The sequence below is a fragment of the Vombatus ursinus genome, unplaced genomic scaffold, assembly GCF_900497805.2.
Source record: "Vombatus ursinus unplaced genomic scaffold, bare-nosed wombat genome assembly UNPS02010822.1, whole genome shotgun sequence".
In the NCBI taxonomy this organism is placed as follows: Eukaryota; Metazoa; Chordata; class Mammalia; order Diprotodontia; family Vombatidae; genus Vombatus; species Vombatus ursinus.
In genome coordinates this window covers 1,317,905-1,329,782 of record NW_020950600.1, presented here as the reverse complement: position 1 = coordinate 1,329,782, position 11,878 = coordinate 1,317,905, and the positions used below count along the sequence as shown (strand labels likewise).

The window sequence follows — 11,878 nt, the reverse complement described above, 5'->3', positions numbered from 1 at the left end:
GCTGGGGGCTGCTGGGGGCTGCTGGGGGCTGCTGGGGGCTGCTGGGGGCTGCTGGGGGCTGCTGGGGGCTGAGCCTCTGTTTGTCCTCGTCTCCTCTCCCTGCCAGGTTCACGGTTAACTTTACGTTGCCGGGGGGCGACATCGCCTTCCACTTCAACCCGCGGTTCGACGGGTGGGACAAAGTCGTTTTCAACACGAAGCAGGGGGGCAACTGGGGGAAAGAGGAGAAGAAGAAAAGCATGCCCTTCCGTAAGGGGGAAGCCTTTGAGCTGGTCTTCATAGTCACCGGCGAGCACTACAAGGTCTGGGAGAGCCCCGGCGGGCTGGGAGGTGCGGGCGTGGGGGGGCTGGGTCCTTCCGCACTGCCCGTCCCTGGTCTGACACCGTCCCAGCTCCCTCCCGGACCCCCAGGCCGGGAGCCTCGAGCTCCCCAAAGCCCCCTCCCGTCCTTTAGTGGACTTAAGAGAAACCCCAGAGCCTCGGGCAAGAGGGCGGCGTCCATGGGGCCCCATCACTCTTGTAGGGTCCACACCCCAATGCCAGCCGCAGGATTCAGTCGGTCAGCAAGAATTTATTAAGCACCTAAGGTGGGGAAGGGGAAGGGAAGAGTTTCCTAAAAGCAGATTTAGCCTGCATCTAAAGAAAGATTTCCTCAGAATGAAGGCAACGTGCTTTCTCAGTTAGGTAGTGAGTTCCCTGGGACTTTGGGTCTTCAAAATGTTGGCTTGGCTGGGCTGTCTCAGAGGACTAGATGACTTGAGGTCCCTTCTGGCGGAGGTCCATCGACTCTGATACACCCAGATCGTTCCCGGCTCTTTATCTAGCGCGTTCCTGTAGGTCTTTAAAGCCCGACTCAATACCCTCTCTTCGGGGTAGCCTTCCCAGATCTCCCTGGTTGGGAATGTCCTTCTCCCTAAGGACAAGGCATGGGAGGACTGAATGAATGAATGAAAAGACACTTAAGGTCTTATTATCAGGCACCCCTGGTTTTGGAATGAAAAGGCCTGGGTTCAGATATTGCCCCGTGGCTGCTACCTATGTGCCCGTTCACGTTTCCAGGTCTCAGTTTCTTCAGCTATCAAATAAGGGATTTTAATTCAACCTCAGGTCCTAATCCCTGGTCTTCCACTGTGCAACACGCTGCTTCATCTCACCCCTGCCCTATCTAGAGCAGGGGCCTCTAGATGGCGCTAGAGTGCCAGCCCTGGAGTCAGGAGAACCTGAGTTCCTATGCGGCCTCAGACACTAGCTGTGTTACCCTGGGCAAGTCACTTCACCCTGTTTGCCTCAGTTTCCTCATCTGTCAAAATGAATTGGAGAAGGAAATGGCAAACCACCCCAGTATCTCTGCCAAGAAAACCCCAAATGGGATCAGGAAGAGTCAGACACGGTTGAAAAGCAGCAACCTACCTAGAGCAAAGAACTCTGCACACAATGGTCACTTAATAAGCTCTTGTTCAGTCGGTCAGTAAACATTTATTAAGTGCCCACTATGTGCCAGGAGCTGTGCTAAGTCCTGGGGATACAAGGACAGGCAAAAGACAGTGTCTGCCCTCAAGGAGCTCACAGATAAATAGAGAAGACCTACAAGTCACTGTGGACAGAGATACAGACAGGATAAATTGGGGGTGACCAACAGAGGGAAAGCCCTAACATTAGCAGGGATCAGGAAAGACTTCCTGTTTTTGAATGAATTCATTTGATATAAAATTCCTATACACACGTAATTATGCAGACCTGAGGATTTCCCAGGGCAGGGAACTCCCTTTACCGATGCAGGTTGGCACCCTCTCTGCGACCTAGAGCCTGGGAGGGTCTCTTGGGAGGCATTTTGACATGAAGGGACAGCTAGTAGTTGTCAGAGACAGGATGTGAACCCAGGTTTTCCTGAATGCTACATATGCTACCTCTGATAAATACTCCATGATAAGTGTTATGTGAGGTCGAAGGAAGGGAAATGGTCATTCCTGTGGGGTGGGGGTGAGGGGGAGACTCTCCTAGGAGTGTTTTTTGAATAATGTGGCCTTGAATGAAGTCATGATATGGGTATTCAGGAGTCCTAACTCTCCCCCTCTCCTCTCCCTTCCTCCCACCCTCTCCCTCAGGTAATAGTAAATGGTAGCCCCTTCTATGAGTATGGACATCGGATCCCTATACAGATGGTCACCCATCTGCAAGTGGACGGAGACCTGCAACTTCAATCCATTAACTTCCTTGGAGGTGGCCCCCCTCCCCCAGGCCAGGTAGAGCATCTCTGGAGGGGGATGGGCTAACAGAAGCAGGTATGGACTGGGAGGGGCAGGGGTGGGGATGCCACGTTCCATTCTATCCTCCTGGTGTGCTTTGGAAGATCTGGGGCCACTTTGGGGGAGACAGTGATCCAGATGGGGAGACCAGCATGGGAGGAGAAAACTCCCAAATTCTCCCCGGGAGGATTTCCTGCCTGGAACCCAAAACATTCAAGCTAGAAGGACTCTTTGACCATCACCTCCTCTCTCCACCTCCCACCACAGCCTCGCCTCTTCCCCAGTTTTACAGAGGAGGAGGAAATAGCTTGCCCAAGGTCATATGGCTAAAGAGCAAACAAAAGAATATGATTTATAAACTCCTGCATAATTCATACGAAGTAATTCATAATTCATAAATCATAATTCAAGCTCAGGCAGGCCCTTCAGTCTAAAATCCAGTTCTTTAAATTATGACATGGTTGTCCCAGTGTTGTCCTGCCTTTGGGCTGATGCTATTAAGTGAAAAGGGCTGAATTCAGAGCCAGGCAACCCTTTCTAATCCCAGATCTGCTTGTCCTACCCGTGGGGCCTCTGGCAGGTAACTGGGCCTGCCTCAGTTTGTCTCCTCTGTAAATGACGAAGTTGGAGGAAATGATTTAGAAGCCTCCTTCCTGCTCTGAGCACTGCAGTCTCCTGTCATCCCAGATTCTTTCTTATTTTGAGTCTGTTTCTGCAAACATAGGGACAGCAAGGAGTTTGGGGAGACGGTTGGGATTAGAAATCAGATTGAGACTGCCTCCTAATAAAGGTGGTCATGGAGGTGGGGCTTCCTGTCTCCCATCCATGTACATGCTGGGCACCCCAGAATTTCCATTTGCAACTTTAAGGTGCTTGGTTTCCTCTTGTGGAACTCCATGTTCTTAACTCATGGTTGTGCAAAAAATGAAGGGTGCCAAGCCTCCATTTCCTTTTTACCTAGAGTTTTGGGGTCCCCTTTGTCCCATCCCAGCAAGATACTTTATGCCTTCCTATTCTGTCCCCACAGGTTCCTATGACAATCCCAGCACACCCAGTAAGTACCCACTAGGGGAAGGGGGTCAGGGCGTGGAATCAGGAAGTGAATCAGGGAGGGAAATAGAAGATGGTAGGTGGAGGAAACAGAAGGTCTCTTTCCTTACCTTTCTCCACTCCCTCCTCCACTAGGGTCCAGGACCAGTTTATAGACAGTCACCCTATGAATTACCGGTGAGTAGGATGTGGCTGGATCTAGGGGTGGTCATCCCTGACTCCTGTTGTAGTAGATTCAATCAGCAGAGTATATGAACCCTGGAGAAGACCTGGGTTCAAATCCTGCCTCTGACCCTGACCACCTGTGTGGCCAAGGACAACTAAATCACTTTGTTTCTCTGGGCCCCAACTGCCCTTCAAATGCTCAGTCCTATAATCCTGTGAGTCCCCTAATCTCTTGGTCCTTTCCTCCCTTTGCAGACCATGGAAGGACCACCAGTCTTCAATCCGGTATGGTGCTCATGTGGTAGGAGATTGGGCTCATGGGGAAAGACAGAGTGGGGGCCTGGAGAGGTAGAATTAGGAAGAAAGGGAGGTTGTGAGGGTTTTTGAGAATAGGGGCATGGAGACTAGAATCTAGAGGAAGTGGGGGGGTGGGGGAAGGGGCAGACCTACTTCTGTGGGAATCCAGGTGCTCCCCCCGTTATCCCTGCCTGATGATGCAATGGGGCCAGAGGACCTGGATTCAGATCCTAGGCCCCCGACTTCCATCCAGTGTGACATGAGTCACCTTCTCTGGGATTTGTTTTCCTTGTCTATGTGTGATGGGGGACTGCCACATGCACACCGTCAGTCTACATATAAGAGGAGAGCACGGAGCTAACTGCCCTCGAAGGTCCTGGCAAGCTCTTTTGATCCTGTCCATAACCCTTTAATCAACAGCCAGTGCCATTCTGGGGGCGGATCCAGGGTGGCCTCACACCCCGAAAAACCATCGTGATAAAAGGACTGGTGACCCACCAGGCCAAGAGGTAAGACACCTCACTGTGCAGCCCATCGGTGCCCACCCTTTCTGAGATCCCATTTATCCGGGTCTCCAACTTCTTAGGAACCCGCATGTATCCTCTCAATGAAATTCCTCCTGGGGACTCAGAAGTTCCTCAGCCCCTCCCTTTCTCAGGGTGTAAGACATCTGATACTCTTCACTCCACCGCTACCCCAACCTCTGCCCCCTTACAAGCCCCAGGTCAAGTTCCCACTCAGGGACCCTCAAATTCAGGTTACCATAGGCCCCAAATGTGGGTCCCGGCCCTGAAATTCTTCCTGGGGAGTCATAAGTATAACATCTACCCAACTCTCAGCCCCATTAAGGGACCAGGTATCCCCCACCCCCTGCTTTTTTTCCCCTCCCCCAGGAGTTAAGATTTTCATCTTTCTACTTACAGTTACCTTCCCCCTATACACACACATTCCTCCACTTTTGGGGTCTAAGTCCCTCAGGCCCAGGCCCACCCTCAGTGACTCTCCTCTACCTTTCTTTCCCCCCAGTATCACCATCAACTTCAAGGTGGCCCAATCAGAGGACGTGGCCCTGCACATTAACCCCCGACTGTCCGAAGGTGCCGTGGTCCGCAACAGCTACCTGGGTGGCAAGTGGGGGAAAGAGGAGAGGAACGCCACCTTCAATCCATTCACTCGGGGCCAGTACTTTGATGTGAGTCGGGGGGGGGGCGGGTCAGTGAACCTCCTCCTGCCTCTGTCATCCTCATTTGTCCCCCACCTTGAATCTTACACTGTCCCTTTCCTGCCTCCCTCCAGCTGTCCATCCGCTGTGGTCACGACCGCTTCAAAGTCTTTGCCAATGGCCAGCACGTCTTCGATTACCCCCACCGATTCCCTGCCATCCAAAGGGTGGACACGGTGGAAATCAAGGGAGACTTGTCCTTGTCCTATGTGCAGATCTGAACCTGCGGCAAGGTGACGGCCCAGCCCAGACAGACTGGGCTCTCAGTGTATGCTGGTCCTTGTGTTTGGGAGAGCATTGGTCATTTTTCCTTCCATTTGCTTGTGTGTGTATTCATTTGTTCTCCCGTTCGCTGGCTCCTTGACATCCATTCAATTTCACAAACAGGTATTAAGTGCCTTCTGCATACCAGGCACCTTTCTAGGTCTGAGGAATGCAAAGACATAAATGAAACAGTCCCTGCCCGCATGAAGCTGACATTTTATCTGGAGGAAATGCAAAGTAATTTAGGACCTAAGGAAGAATACTCACAACCAAGTAGTCAGGAAAGAGCACAGTGCCTAGTACACAGTAGGCACTTAATAACTGTTGGTTGATTGAAATGCCTACTATGTGCCAGGTACTTTATGAATATTATCTCATTTGATCCTCATGACAACCACAGGAGATAGTGCTATTTTTATCCCCATTTTACAGTTGAGGAAACTGAGGTAAACAGAGATTAAATGGCTTGCCCACAGTCACACCATCAGTAAGTGAGTAAATGTCAGAGGACAGATTTGAACTCATGTTTGTGACTCCAGACTAACCATTTGTCTAAGACCATCCAACTACCTCTTCTAGGAAGCCCAGGAATTGCCCTTCTCTCCTGAGTACTGCATTCATATTCCCACTGTAATTTCCTTAACTTGTTGGAAATCCTCTCACCAATTCAGATCTTTACCCACCCATCGTGTGAATTGAAGCGTGATGTCTACGAGGAGTAAGGTGATGGCCCTGCTGTACTCTGAAATTCTGGTTACTATATTATAGTGTGACACTTGTATACCCCATGAGTACTTAGCAGTAGTGGTACTTGGAATACTTGTAGTATCTTTTAGTGTAAGCAGTCCAAATTAACTCATGTTCTGCCTTCCTTAAGCATATAGAAAGACGGTATGTCACTCTATTAGTTATCCAGCAAGGAAGTACAACACCTGAGTCGGCCACCAGGTGGTGCTCTTCTTGAGCCACTAGCCCAATAACCACCTCAGTTCCTCTCTGGTGCAGAGATAGCTCCAAAAGGCATCCGTTTCTTGGCCGTGAGAGAGTATTATACCTGCAAACACCTAGACTACTCCCCTATCCCAGTCTTCAAACCTCTGCAGGTGTGCTGGCTGGGTTCAGAATTGAATCTAAAGGGGCTAAAATATAATAACAACTAGCATTTCTATAGAGCTTTCAGTTTTGCAAAGCACTTTACAAATATCTCATTTCATCCTCACAATGACTCTGGTAGGTACTGTTGTTATCTTTGTTTTACAGAAAAGGAAATGGAAATAAACAGTGATTAAGTGATTTGTCCAGGATTCACACAGCTAGCAAATGTTTCAAGCCAGATCTGAGTTCAGGTCTTCCTGACTACAGGTGTAGAGTTCTATGCTCTGTACCATGTAACTGCCTAGCTCCAAGCCCACACCAAACACTAGGCTTTCCACTCTATAGTCATACTTCCCCTCCCCCAATCCCCAACATGCACACTTACACATATACATTCACAAGACTCAGATATCCAACATACCAAAGTATGTTTAGTGAACATAGCAAAAATGGGAAGAAAAAAAGGTTCACATTTTGAAATGGATCCATCCCGGCAGAGGATCATATATTTGGGTCGTTAAGGGACATTAGAAACCATTGAGCCCAGCCACCCCATTTTAGAGATTAGCAAACTGAGGCCTGACATCTCCTCAACCCTCTTCCTTCCCCTCTCAGTTCTTCCCAGGGGTGGTCAAGGAATTCCCAAGCTATGAGCACACACACACACACACACACACACACAACCTGTGAAAAGGGAATAGGGGGGAAGTGTGTATCCAGGCTCCCACTTCCAGATCACAGACAATACCAGAGGAAGAGAGGTAAAAGAAACAGTCTTCCCCTGCGGGTCATCAGATTGGCAAGAGTCATTACATTTACCAGTCCAGGACTCGGGATTAATCTGGACCCCTGTCTGTAGCACAGGTGTCTAGCAATCTCAGCTGGGATACCGGAGTCTGTGGCCGTGGCAGCAGCTGCCAAACACTCACAGAAGTTGGGCAGTCTCAGTCCCAAAGCCACCTTGGATAAGTTGCACCCGATCAGCAAGTCTAGCCCCAGTGGCAACCAGATTAGTGTGATCCCCTGACCCTCCAGATAGCAGTCAGAAAGCATCAAAATCAAAGTCACTCAGAGGGAAATAATCATAATAACAACAATAATGATGACAAGCTAGCATTTACATAGTGCTTTAAAGTTTACAGTACACTTTACAAATATTATCTCATTTTATCCTCATATCAATTTCTGGGAAGTAGGAAGCATTGTTACCCCATTTTTACAGATGAAAAAACTGAGACAAACAGAGGTTAAGTGATTTGTCCAGGGTCATAAGGTAAGTGTAGGTGCTTTTATTATCCTCATTTTACAGAGAACTGAGACTAAGTGACTTGTCCTAGTTCACATAGCTGGCAAGCATCTGAGACCAGCTTCCAAGCCACCAAAATACCAGCCAGTCCTGAGCTGCAGAACACAAATTCCATGCCTCTTCATTCTGTCTCCAGGCTTCCCCAGAACATGCTCAAGACAGTCTAGGCTCTAGCAGTTTCCTGGGTCTCACAGATTTTGTCTCAGGGTAAACGCCAAAAATGAGATCATTCCTGACTTCAACAAATTAATACTGTATTGGAGAAAAAGTACATCCATCGGAAGTTAAGTACGAAATGTAGACACGTAAGGGAACGGAAACAGGCTTTCTGTAGAAGGCAGCTCTGGAACTGAGCTTTTTTTTTTTTTTTAAAGGCAATTGGGGTCAAGTGACTTGCCCAGGATCACACAGCTAGTGAGTGCTATGTGTCTGAGGCTGAATTTGAACTCAGGGCTTCCTGACTCCAGGGAGGGTGCTCTATCCATTGTGCTACCCAGCTGTCCCTGGAGCCGGGCTTTAAGGGAAGCATGGTGTTCTATGAGGCGGTAGTGAGAAGAGAGGGCAGCATTTCAGGGCAGGCAGAGTGTATGGTAAGCCTGGAAAAGTCAGTAGGAACCTGATTGTGGAGAACTGTAGAAGGCAAACAGACCTGACTTCTATCCTAGAGACCAAAGGGAAAGAATTGGGGCTTTTTACTCCAAAGAAGAGAAGGCTTGGGGAACAGAATGGAGATGTCTGGGAATGACGCTACGAAATCACCTAGGTCAGTGGTGTCAAGCTCAAATAGGAATAAATCCCTGCCCTGCTGTATATTGACTTAGGAACCCACAAATGAACATTATCTATGTTGTATTGTAGTTTTATTTTGCTAAATTTTCCCCAATTACATAATCTGGTTTGGGGGCGGGCACTTTGGAGTTTTGCAAGCCACTTTCTACCCACAGTGAAGTCTGACACTTCTGCTAATAATCTAGTCCAACTCTCTGTGCTATACCATTAAAGAAACAGACCCATAGGAGAGTGATTTGGCTAAAGTCAGACACGTCTTAAATAGCTGAATCTGATTTAAATCTGGGTACAAATCCACGGTGCCCTCCCCCCCCATCTTTCTCCTCCTCTATCACTTCCTCTCCCCTTCTCTCCTTCCCTCCCTCCCTCCCTCTCCCTCTCTCCTTCCTCTCTCTCTCTCTCTCTCAGTCCCTTTGTCTTTCTTCTTTTAAATTTAATTTTTAAAGAATTAGTGGAAACCCACTTTATCTTTCTCTGCCCCTCCCCATTATAAAAGAAGAAAAAAAACCCTTGTAATAAATATGTATAGTTAAGGAAAACAAGTTTCCTCATGGATCGTATCCAATGAGTCCGTCACCTTCTGTCAAGAGGTAGGTTTCATGTTTCATCTTGAGTCCTCTGGAGCCATGGTTGATCTTGGAGGTGATAGGCTTTCATAAGTCTTTCAAAGGTGTTTGTCTTTGCAATACTGTTGTCACTGTATGAATTGTTCTGCTGAGTCTACTCCCTTCATCAGTTCGTACAAGTCTTCCCAGGCTTCTCTGAAACCATGCCCTTCATCAGTGCTTATAGTCCCAATCATGTTCCAGCACATAGTGGAAGAGATGCTTCCTCTCTGAATCTTTCTCTCCAGTCAAGGGTTCTGTAATGACATGTCTTCTCTCTTGAGGCTGGAAGCCCAAAAACTGGCATCTTACTTCTCTCTAGCTCTCATCAACTCAGGCCCAGAACACTGAGTAATTAGTCTCTACCAATAAGGAGAGTCTTATGCAAATGGCTCTTTGAACCAAAGGTTACTTATGTGTATATCAAAATCATAAAAGGTTCCTTGAACATTACAGCAGCAGAGATAACCTCGTTGACTGACCCTTTGATCATTACTATCTTTTTTGAGACAATTGGGGTTAAGTGACTTGTCCAGGGTCATACAGACACAGTAAATATCTAAGGCTGGATTTGAACTCAGGTCCTCCTGACTCCAGGGCCAGTACTCTATCCACTTCACCACCTAGCTGCTCCCATTTGATCATTATTATCAAGTGAGGCATAAAACAGGGAGACCTACACATACCAAAGGAATTAGTTCACCACTGTCATGTAAGACATCCAGCACTAAAGCAGAGTCAAAAAGGGATTCACTACCAATGGGGAAATCTTCCAGATGCTCTTGTATGCAGATGATTTGGGCTTGAACACTGCACAACCTCTCAAATGATAATTGCTCAAAAGAGTTTGGTCTAACTATCCATATAGGACAAACTAAGTGGATGAAGATTATGATATTCAGTTCCTAGGATTGCAGAATTAGAGCAAGAAAGGACTTCAGAGGTCTTCCAGTTCAATTCTCTCATAGTAGAGATAAGGAAACTTGAGGTTTAGAGAAGTAAAGGCCACACGGACAAATAGCAGTTGAATGGACAACTACAGAGTTTGGATACTGCAAATGGATATCAAACTGAACAGGAAGAGAGCAGGTTTAATTGAAACTGAGCAGGGAAATTACTCAGATTCTGTTTCCCCAGTACAAATCAAGTTTATTGATCAGATATTGGTTCTTAAAGTTAGAAAATGGAAAACTTTCCTACAGATTAGTGACAGTCATGAGGACCCAGTCTTTCTCAGATTCTTGACCAATTTTCACAATGTTGTCTCATTTTCTCTTTTCTGATCTTGCTTGCATTGCTATTTTATGTCTTTACATCGATTTCATTTCTGAATGTATCAGTCCCTTTCCCCTACTTAGGGAACCACTCTGAAGAACAAAGATCTTAAAAGAGAGAGGAAGAAAGTTGTTCAGTAAAACCAGTCATCAATTGTGCCTGGAGTAATGTCAACCAATCAATTAATAAGCATTTATTAAGCACCAAGATATACACTGGATAAATTGGAGGTCTATCTCAGGAGGAAGACGCCAGCATTAAGGGGGAGCAGGAAATAATGTCTGCAGGAGTTAGGACTTTCAGTGTGACTTAGAGGAAGCCAGGGAAGTCGGGAGTCAATGATGAGAAGGCAAAGAGTTTCAGGAATGGGGGAATAGCTGATGAAAATTCTCCAGAGTTGGGAGATGTAGTGTTGTGTGTGAAGAACAGTGAGGAAGCCAGTGTTGCTAGTTTGAAGACTGTGCAGAGGAAATAAGGTATAAGAAAACCGGAAAGGTAGGAGGGATCATGAAGAGTTTTAAATCCAAACAGAAAATGCAAAGAAATCTTAAGAGTTTACCTGCCAAGACACACAGGAATTATGTAAACATTTTTTACACAAAGAAATTTGAGAAATTTTAATTGCTTATAAATAGGGATAGCCAATATAATAAAATTAAAACAATATCTAAGTTAATTTACTTATTCAATGTCATACCAATCAAACTGCTGAATAATTTTTATAGAACTAAAAAAAAACATCATAACAAAATTCATCTGGAGAATAAAAGGTCAAGAATATCGAGGGAATCAATGAAAAAAATGGGAAGAGAAAGGAACTAGCAGTATCAGATCTCAAACTATACCACTAAACTGTAATCATCAAAACAATTTGTTACTGGGTAAGAAATAGAAAGGTTGATCAGTGGAACAGCTCAGGTACACAATATACAGAAGCATCAAACCAATAATTGGGGCAAGAATTCACTATTTGAGGGGCAGCTAGGTGGCGAAGTGGATAGAGCACAGGCCCTGGATTCAGGAAGACCTGAGCTCAAATCACTTACTAGCTGTGTGACCCTGGGCAAGTCACTTAACCCCATTGACTAGTCAAAAAAAAAAAAAAAAGAAAGAAAGAAAGAAGAATTCACTATTTGGAAAAAAAAAAAAAACTTCAGAAAACTGAAAAGGAATCTGGCAGAAACTAGGCTTAGACCAACAATACACCAAGACGAGTTCCAGTGTATACAATTTAGAAATCAAGGGGGATATCATAAACAAATTAGAACATGGAAGAAAATACCTGTCAGATCTCTAGATAGAGGAAGAATGTGTGCCCAGACAAGAAGAGATAGAGAAGTTCATGGGAGGTGAAACGGTCAACTTTGATTACATACATTTAAAAAGTTTGTGCCTGAGTAAAACCAAGTCAGCTATAATTAGAAGGGAACCAGGAAATTGGGAACAGTTGAACAAACAATGGAATACTCTCATGCCATAAGGAATAATAAAAGAGATGATTTTAGAGAAACCTGGGAAGATTTATGTGAACTGATACATAAGCAAAGTGATCAGAAGAAGCAGG

At 46.2% G+C, this 11,878-nt stretch overlaps 1 protein-coding gene across 3 annotated transcripts in view; it reads left to right on the top strand.

Annotated features, from left to right (window-relative positions):
* LGALS4 (galectin 4) overlaps positions 1 to 5,296 on the top strand; it is a 6,648-nt gene extending 1,352 nt beyond the window's left edge. For all 3 annotated transcript variants that reach the window (XM_027855455.1, XM_027855454.1, XM_027855453.1), the window contains 8 exons: positions 107 to 302; positions 2,106 to 2,243; positions 3,274 to 3,300; positions 3,432 to 3,473; positions 3,717 to 3,746; positions 4,179 to 4,267; positions 4,785 to 4,950; positions 5,055 to 5,296. In XM_027855455.1, coding sequence (XP_027711256.1) covers positions 107 to 302; positions 2,106 to 2,243; positions 3,274 to 3,300; positions 3,432 to 3,473; positions 3,717 to 3,746; positions 4,179 to 4,267; positions 4,785 to 4,950; positions 5,055 to 5,201 — 835 coding nt within the window. In that variant the 3' untranslated portion in view covers positions 5,202 to 5,296. The remainder of the gene's footprint in view (positions 1 to 106; positions 303 to 2,105; positions 2,244 to 3,273; positions 3,301 to 3,431; positions 3,474 to 3,716; positions 3,747 to 4,178; positions 4,268 to 4,784; positions 4,951 to 5,054) is intronic.
* Positions 5,297 to 11,878: the final 6,582 nt, after the last annotated feature.